General features: G+C 33.4%; 1 protein-coding gene across 5 annotated transcripts; it reads right to left on the reverse strand.

Annotated features, from left to right (window-relative positions):
- Nucleotides 1,792–7,040, reverse strand: LOC109350491 (AT-hook motif nuclear-localized protein 1-like). 5 transcript variants are annotated; one of them, XM_019591723.1, is made up of 6 exons: nucleotides 6,930–7,040; nucleotides 5,562–5,961; nucleotides 4,699–4,766; nucleotides 3,762–3,893; nucleotides 2,680–2,841; nucleotides 1,792–2,408 (listed from the first exon to the last, which is right to left on the reverse strand). In XM_019591723.1, exons 2-6 carry the CDS (start codon nucleotides 5,932–5,934, stop codon nucleotides 2,112–2,114), a joined length of 1,032 nt encoding a protein of 343 aa, XP_019447268.1. In that variant the 5' UTR covers nucleotides 5,935–5,961; nucleotides 6,930–7,040; the 3' UTR covers nucleotides 1,792–2,111. The 5 variants fall into 5 exon arrangements, with proteins under 5 accessions (XP_019447268.1, XP_019447278.1, XP_019447275.1 ...); XM_019591733.1 differs by having other exon boundaries at nucleotides 5,562–5,980; nucleotides 6,930–6,948; XM_019591730.1 differs by lacking the exon at nucleotides 6,930–7,040 and adding an exon at nucleotides 6,748–6,870.

The raw sequence follows: 9,390 nt of genomic DNA on the forward strand, positions 1-9,390 counted from the left end.
TCGATTTTTATATCGATTGTTGACTGCCTAATATAGCTATCACCTTTTTTCCAAACTTAGGATCAGCTATATATAGCATCAAGTACACATGGGCAGGTCTATCTGAAACAAATAGACTATTGCTTGAAAATTGATATTTGTATCGCCACATGCCACAACTTTTGATTTTGTAAAATAGAACACGGATACTTTGATCAAATGCTTGAAAATTGATATTTGTAAGATAAAACACTGATACTTTGCTTTATAAAGCTAAAAGTTGTCACAAAGCTGTCTCATTTGACATATAACACTTGAGATGATTCTTTGCCTTACTTGTTAGGGAGAGGTAGCATTGAACCCATCATTTTGAGAATATGGGAGAAGAACCCTGTCCAAAGACAGGGGACCCTCCAAGCCATTGCTATTTGATTTTTTTGTTTTTTTGTTGCTAATAAAGCCTTAAATATGTTTGTTCCTAAAGTGTTAGTCATTTCTTATGGTTTTAAAATTTAATAACCATTATGATCAATACTTAACATTTGGGTTTCACTTTTCAGAGGAAATGATTAAATTTTCTAAATCTTTGAGAAATAATTCTAAGCTGATTTGTCATGGGAGCACATTTGTTGTCCCGCACTTTGTGTTATTCCATATGCTATGGGTTTGTGATTGGTCAAAAAAATACTTAATAATTAAATTTTAACTTAAATATATTTTTCTGACCAATCACAAACTCATGGCACATAGAGTGGTACAAAGTATGGAACAACAGATGTATACCTGATTTGTCATACCCATGCACTGCGAGAAAAATTCTGAAGGTGATACACATTGAACCGCGATGACACTCTTCAGTAGTATTGTAAAAATCGCTTCATATCGGCCGGCTCAACTGGTAAACTGGTCTTACTATCAGTGCAATACAATATTTATACCGGTCATGTAATTATATCAGTCAAAATTGGTCGAAATTAGTTATACCGTCTGATTTTCAATTGAATTGGTCATACGGGCAATTATTATTTAAAATTAATTTTTTAATGAAAATAAAAAAAATTATTGGTTTTTTTATTGATTTTTCATTGTTAATATATTATATATGTATATCTAACTTCGTCAGTATACGGTATAATAATAAACTACCGGTTAAACTGTTATATCAGTATCCTAACTAGATAATCATATCCTAACTAGTTTGATTATCATACAATCTCATAACACTGCTCTTGAGTCTTGAAGTGCAAATATACACATCTAAAATCTCTTTGATATTAGAAAGGGAAGTTCTATCAATCACATGATATTTTATCAGTTAATTTAAAATGACATGACAATTTTCCTATTAAAAATATGCTTATATTAAGTGTTAATAACAAATTTGCTTTAACATAATCAAATTAATATAATCAGCATTGGTTTAATAATGTAAGGCTCTATTAGATCTTCAAAAAGACAAAAACAATTAAGGGTTTAATACCTAAGAGTAATATTTGTTATGAAAGACAATCACACACTCCGAATAATATTAGTTCCTTACTCACGGGATGAAGGATGCCCTTGGTGTACCCAAAAAAATATACATGAAAAGTATTTCCTTAGTTTCCACTTTCCACCCAAATTTTTTGAAGATTACCAACTTAATTATTAAAAGCACGTTTTTCTAATTTCCATTTGTGTAAATTCTGTTCAAACATAAGCTGAAAACATGTTACTTTTTGTAAGTCAAGAAGTTACAACTACAACTGAAAAACTAGAGGTTTCTAATTTAAACCATGGCAACAAATCCCATTGTACTAAAACTAGTTTGGGGGATCAAAAGCTTCAACAAATTCAGTCATAAATAAATAGGCAAACAAGTTTTCATTACATAAGATCCAATTAGTCCAACTCATAACACTGCAGAGTGCAGCTTCTAACTAATCATCCGAAAAATCAGATACTCTACCCGATAAAGAAAGTTGTAAAACCTAGCTGCAATGACTGACAATACTGTCAAGCTACATCTTATGGCGATAGACATCGATCTGATAACAAGTTTGAAACAATCTGAAGATGATAGAGAACACTGTAAACATTTAAATTAACAATCTTAAGAGTTGCGCATGCGCGATTGCGAGTAGATCATGAACTTAACTATCGGGCAAGGATACATTAATGTCAGTTGCTGACTTTCTTGAGTCTGATATAGTTTGCATGTTAACCCAGTTTTCTCTTCTAAATGCGGACGGTGGAGTAAGGCTCGAGTTAAGGGTTGTAGGATTTTGCAGTACATGTCCACCCATGACATCCTCTTTTTCAGTATTAGCTGGGGATGGTGCAGAAGACACAGCAATGACTTGAGTAACAGTGGTTGGTGCATAGTCGGATTTCGGCTTCTTCGGTTTTTGATCTTGTTGGTTACTCGGTAGAAAACTCCCTACCACGACCTGATGTAAAAGATGATATGCACAAGTCATCTATGTGATCCTTCAATTTCAGAAGAAACTTCTAAGTAATTTGTATTAGAAGCTACACTACAGCATATCTAGTGTCCTTGTTAAGGGATGCAAGCTAGGGTCTATCAATTCTTAATTCTCATGTCTCAACCCTACACCGTTTTACGATAATTATCTGGTTCGTTTTTCGAGCAGATAGGTACAAATGCACTAATGCATTATTGAGAGCACATCCTAACTGGAAAGCATTGTAGATGCTTACCTGCACAGGACCAGCCGCTACAAGAAGGCCAGCAACACCACCGCCAATAACACGACCATCAGGGCTTCTCAACGAGACGCTCATTCCACCTGACCTGCTTCTTGTTCCTTGGCTATCAGTAGGCATGAAAGATCCAGACAATGAAAGTATCTCAAACCGGCCCTACAAAAAATCAATATAATGAAAGCGCGATAACCAATTTTCTATAAAATTCACACTTATGGTTACAAGTTACAACATACAACTCTTCATCAAGACCATACGCTAACAGCACTTGAAAAGCTTTTTGTTTGTTTATTAATACCACTAAGTGGGAGCCTCGTGCACCGGGCCACCCTTTATCAATACTACTCTAATAAAAGATAATCATGTCTTGTAAACAAAAAATAGCTGAACTGTTCAACCTTATGGACTGGTACTAGGCCAATAAGTTCTTCCGGTTAGCCTGTTTTTCAACATTTTTTGAAATAGGCAGTTTATATATGCTGTGACAGGACCGGCAAAGTAAACGATTTTTATCTAATCGGTTCAAGTAGCCAGTCCAGTCCGATTTTCAGAACTATGTTATAAATATTGGCAATCCTATCATTACTATTGCCATCTCCGACATATATATTCATACTTTCAGTTCAAGGAAGTAATTAATAGAGAATAACCATCCGAGATATCAACAATGCATGCAATAGAAATCAGAAGCAACAAGCTCATCAGCAAACATAACAAGGCCAAGAAACTCAAACTACAAAAAATGGGCTATAAGAAACTAAAACAACAATCAAATGCATCCATCATGAAAGATAAATAAAGGTCAATATGAAACCAACTCGGAAATAGGCACAAGTTTCATTCATATATATTTATTTAGCAAAGTTTCAAGTTTATGGCTAGAGCAAAATTAAACTAAACAAAGTGTTTTTTTGTTATACTTTAGTTTCAAATGAATTTAGGTAAGACAGAAACTTTTCAAAAATTAACGGTTAATGCTAGTTTAACTAAATTTGCATCAAAATATAATTGTTGAAGGGAAAGTTTGGAAAAAGAAATAAAATAAAACTAATCAATGGCATGATTAACTGTGGTACCTCATAGGTCAATGTGCCCCCAGAAGAATCAGGTTGACGAAGTGTTACATTTGAAATGGCACCATTTGCAGATAAGATGCATATAGCTCGAGGTCCTTGTTGAGAAAAGGATATAACCTTCATTGTAATATCCTGCAATAACCAAAGTGTAAATAACATTATTCAACTACTAAGGAACGCCACGTCATAAAATATCTCACAGATCAAGAGCCAAGTAGTGTATTATTAAATAACAATAGTGGTAACGTATCCTACATGATTTACAAAAGGGTTCATAATGTGATATTGACTTAGAAATATGTTTCATACCAGCTAAATTAATACGTAGAGACTTCTGCATAGTCCATACAGAACCAACTATAATGTATAACAAATAAGTTAATCCTATATTTCAGGTTTTGAATCTATACACCTTGCACCTTTGGCTACCATACCAAACAACTTTTCAACTTAACCATGAAAATGTCGATATCCTCAAAACCAGCGAAACATTTAAAATTGTGTCAAATTGCAATTTGTTAATCACGTAGTCAATTGAACCAGCTTCCATTCTCTCTTTCAATACCCCAAAATGTTTCCATATTAGACGAGTTCATGATATGGAAGCCAACCGAAAAGGCATTAAGTGAGCATTCATGCTAAAAGATAAACAAAGTTAGGATCATAACCAAAAATAGACAGCAATAGAAATTAATAGACCGTGATAACAAAATTGAAGAACAGATGCTAACAAAGAACCATAAAATAATTTTTTTAAAAACAAAACTGAATCTGTTAGTAAATGATTTCTGTCTATAACACTACAAAAAAATTCATAAAGCTTTCAACTATTTTTCACAATCATAATGGTTTTCAGCTATTTTTAGAATATTTTGCTAGCGGAAATACTACTAAATAGGCAGCATAAACCCATGTCCTGTTTCCCAGTGAAGCATACCTCGCCAGCATTGACGGTGATGAAATGTGGCATAAAGTTTGTACCGTCGGAGCATCCATTAAAGTCACCTGCAAAAGTACCAACAATAGATATTAACCAAACTGAGTAGAAACTCAGGAAGTATGCAATGTATCATAAAAGCAGTCAAATGTTTTTCCCTGGACACATGAATTATCATAGAATTTTGTTATAAAAAGTATTATCTTGACGTCGTTTTTCCGGAAAAAGTAAACATTCATTATTCACAATACTCTCATAAACATTAATAAATGTGATTTTTAAATAGTTATGAAAGAAACAAGATCATTTATTTTGAAATTTCATTTGCAATGAATTCCTTTTACAAGAAAAACCGAAACAACTAAACCATCCACAGTTTCAACTATAGTTCGAACTAGCCCATGGAATGTTTCCTTCAAAAGCGGACGGGATTCCCGGAAACTTTCCAAACTCCACAGTTTCAATCAGCCTGCCCACTGTTTCCTTGAAAAGTGGGCGGCTTTACCAAACTCCAAAGTTTCAACATGGAAACAACAAATTTGAAAATTAATTCATATCACCGGCCTTGATAATTATTATTTTTCTGTACAAAAAGATGAGTTCAATAGCTATTAAAAAAATCAAGACTTTCTTCATCAATTAAAGGAAAATAGTTCAGAAGTTTGACAGAAAGACAAACTCAAATAAACAAGATAAGTAAGTCATTTCAATTTCACTATAAACAACAGAAACATAGTTCAAACTTCACGAAAGGAGCATATTAACAACAAAATGAAAATCACTTGATAAACCATATTAATGAAGTAATATTGACTAATGATACACATAATTTTCCATAACCATTAGTACCCAAGACACATTACCTAGACGATCCAGCCCAAATTTTTTTGACTGCTTGTATTCCATTCCGCACAGCTTTCCCCGTTTCCCGGATGAAAAGTCATTGGAATGTGGACCTGAAGATGAGATCGGCATTGCTGACAATGCCATAGTATTGACAGACCCATCTGGTCCATATTTCCTTGGTCTACCGCGCTTCTTCTTAACTGCAGTTCCATCCAATCCCACACTCACCGGCGAGACAACAACAGCAGTGGCGGCCGCAGCTGCCGTCACTGCTGCATCAGGGACATGAGCCTGGTTTGGAGCTTCACTCCTTGGTGCTACATGATAAGCGGATGGAGCTTCGGCTCCTATCACTGTAACACCAGAGCTTATGCCTTCTCTTGATTCCATGCATAAAATAAACTCTTACTCCAGAATTTATATAACACAACAAAACCTGCAACACCAGAAATCAATATAGACCAATCAGAAAGCAAATTGGTTATTACTTATTAGAGCATGTCATTGGAAAAATTATAGCTTTTTTCAAATCCATTAAAGTCCTCAAAGCTCAAACCTTGTTGAGCATGATAGAAAGGCACAGTGAAAAGATAAAATAAAAAAAAGAGCACATCAAAGGCTCAAACTTTGGATTTAGGTGAAGCTATTTCCCTATATCAAGATCCATTTGGAACTAAAGCTATGCATAAAATCCAAAAAAAGCATTGCTGAAAAAAATTGCAGTTTTTTTTATCAAAGTTAAATTCTTTCTCTATTTTCATTTCTGAAAGGTGAGTACTTGCTTAGTTTTCAGATTCTAGAACCAAAAATTTACATCATAACAGAAGGAAGAAAAAAAATATAATAATAAAAATTAACAAATAGTACAATTTTATAAGATTTTATAAAATAAAATAAAAAACACCAACTTGGTTAAGAAATTTCTGGAAAAAACAATTTTTTAGGGAGAAAAACTAGCATTTACTCTAGATATTTTTGCAGCTCAAAACAAAGCAGAACCCGACCAAATAAACAACACCATTTTTCATAAACCTGGTTCAGACCCAGCATTTTCTTAAACATTAAAAATACAGAAAGCTGAAACCAAGGGAGAAAATTAGTTATTAAAAAAATTCTAAAAAAAACTGCTTTTATTCTTTATTTATGGAAAAACATATCAACATCAAAGTGTGAATATTCTTCAGAATGTAAAGATCATAGAACCTGTTTTTCACTGTGATTCCACAATTCAACAACCTTCTTCCAAAGCTAAAAGAAAAATCTTGTATTCAACAACTTAACTATCTCACTCACCCAACAAATAAAAATGAAAAAAAATGGAAAAATGAAGAAAAAAATAAACTTGAAAGAAAAATTGTTTGCTGAAGAAATTCAAAGCCACTTACAAATTTCAGAAGGTGGAAAAACTTGTTGGGTGGTTGGTTTTTCTAAAGTTGAAAAAGTGAGAAAAAAAAAGAGAAGCTCAAAATAAAAAACTACTGTTACAATATTTTTTTTATTTTAAAATATATTAATGAGAGAGAAGAAAGTCAAAAACAGGATAAGAATCATATAAATATAACGTTTGTTTTAAATGTTAAAGATTTTATTTTATTTTTGAATAAATATTGCTAAAACCGATAAATATAAAGAATATTTTGACATCCGCGAGGGGCAATTAAAAAGTAAATAGTCACCCTATAATCCTATATAGTATAATTATTCTTTAAATTACTCAATAAAAAATATATTTTTAATATGTAGAAAATCTTCACTTTATTCTTCACCAAAAAAATATTCACTTTAGTAACTTTTGGAGAAGAAATTATATTTTTACTCCTTTGTTTTTAGGTACATAAAAAATGGTTCAATATATATTCATTATCTATACTTCTATATATTTATGATGATATAATTTTAAGTACTTAATATTTTTGAATTTCTACAAAGCTATATAATCATATGTAATAATTGTCAACATATTAATCACATATTACACTTTAAGTATTTTTGGTTTCCAACAGGTATCCTCACACTGAAGATAATCGTGTTCAAGTCGAGAACATTCACATGTACGTGAGACTAACTTTTTGAGCGTGTATTTTTTTCATTCACAAGACTCGAACATTAGACATTCCTTAAAGGAAATCAAACATGTATCACTTGAACCAACACTCGTTGATTATCTCACTTTAAGTTGAACATTATAATAAAAATATATTATAATAGGGAAAGTGTATAAAACTCCCTTAAACTTTACCCATTTTGCAAATAAGAACCACCAACTTTAACTTCATCCCAATTAAGCCTTGAACTTCTCTAACTCATGAAATAACTTGTTCCGTTAAATCTCTCTTAATTTATTTAACAGTGAAATCTGACCTCTAATTTTCTTTAATCTTGAACATTGATTTAATATTTCATTCATTCAATGTCCTATCACTCTCATGTTTTATCTCATGTTATTTAGAAGTTACTTCTTTCATTATATTTTAAAAAATCATTTCCACAATTACTGCTAAAAACTAAAATCATGGAATGTTTTCTCTCACTCAAATTAATTCATAATAAAGAGTAGTTGGTTAATTCTAAATATAGATCACTCAAATTAATTCATAATAAAGAGTAGTTATCAATTGGTTAATTCTAAATATAGAGCACCACTTTTATCACATACATTGTTTCAAATTTTGTTATGAATAATATGTTTCATTTCTTGACATATTATTCAACAATACTACTTATCATTTCATGACATCATTTTTGGTTGACCAGATTTTATTGGCCTTTTGTAAACCTTTCTATTTGGATTTAAGGGTAATTTGCATGTTTTATAATTGTGTTTGTCCTGGCTGCAATTACTCTAATGCCCCGAAAAATACTTCTCAAAAACATTGCGGAAAATGGGTATTTTTTTTTAAATGAATTATATAAAATTGCCTCCTTTTCAAATCTTCCTTTTCTGGGACATCACTTTAAGTAACTCGAATGCGGAAAATCAACTTCTCGTTATCGAATGATAACTTAACTTGATTAACAATTTCCTGAATAATACAATGCATATAATCGGTTAAGTCATAGTTAGTTCATACAGACCAGGTCAACAAAGGCGGGAACTACATCGCCACTAACATATATAAAATCACAAGAAACACATCCCCTCATCAAAAACAAAAGGGGCATCGACTGGCCACAAGCTGACTCAAAAGATTCCAGGAATTGTGGACCCCACACTCGGGTCCTCCTCCTCTTCCGAGTCAGACACGAGGTCGATCACCTCCACCAAGCTCTCTACATTGACGAGCTCAACGACCACATCCTCCTCTTCCTCTTCCTCCACTTCATTATGCCATAATCCAGCGGCATAATTCGGAGGGGATGACATTCTCAAAACCGGAGCCTTCTTGCAGGGACCTCCTCCAAGAACCCGGCTCATCTTGGCTTTACTGGATGACGGAGCATCCAAACACTCTGTCCACGTCCTATAACCGTGGGAGGGAACAACGTCATCACTCCTGACTGGCGGGTACCGAAGTCCAATCTCTGGAGACCTCAACCTCCTTGGCGGCAAGGTGAAAGAAGTGTCAATGTAGGTGTCGGGTTGAGGGATCATCATCGATGACCCATTGCACACCATGTGCAATGACAGACCGCAGGGGCCCGTGTATGTATATTTGTGTCCGTCACTATCCCATTGTCCTATCGGGGACATCGTGAAGTGATAACCTCGAATGTGAGTGCTGTTGTTGGCCATCTGCATAGCAAATACATACGAAACAAGAACAATACAGCAGAGAGAGTAAGACATCTAATGAACATAAATTCATTGACGACGTGGACTTACTCAGAATATCACACTCAGACATA

This window comes from Lupinus angustifolius, chromosome LG01 (genome assembly GCF_001865875.1).
Source record: "Lupinus angustifolius cultivar Tanjil chromosome LG01, LupAngTanjil_v1.0, whole genome shotgun sequence".
Taxonomy (NCBI): domain Eukaryota; kingdom Viridiplantae; phylum Streptophyta; class Magnoliopsida; order Fabales; family Fabaceae; genus Lupinus; species Lupinus angustifolius.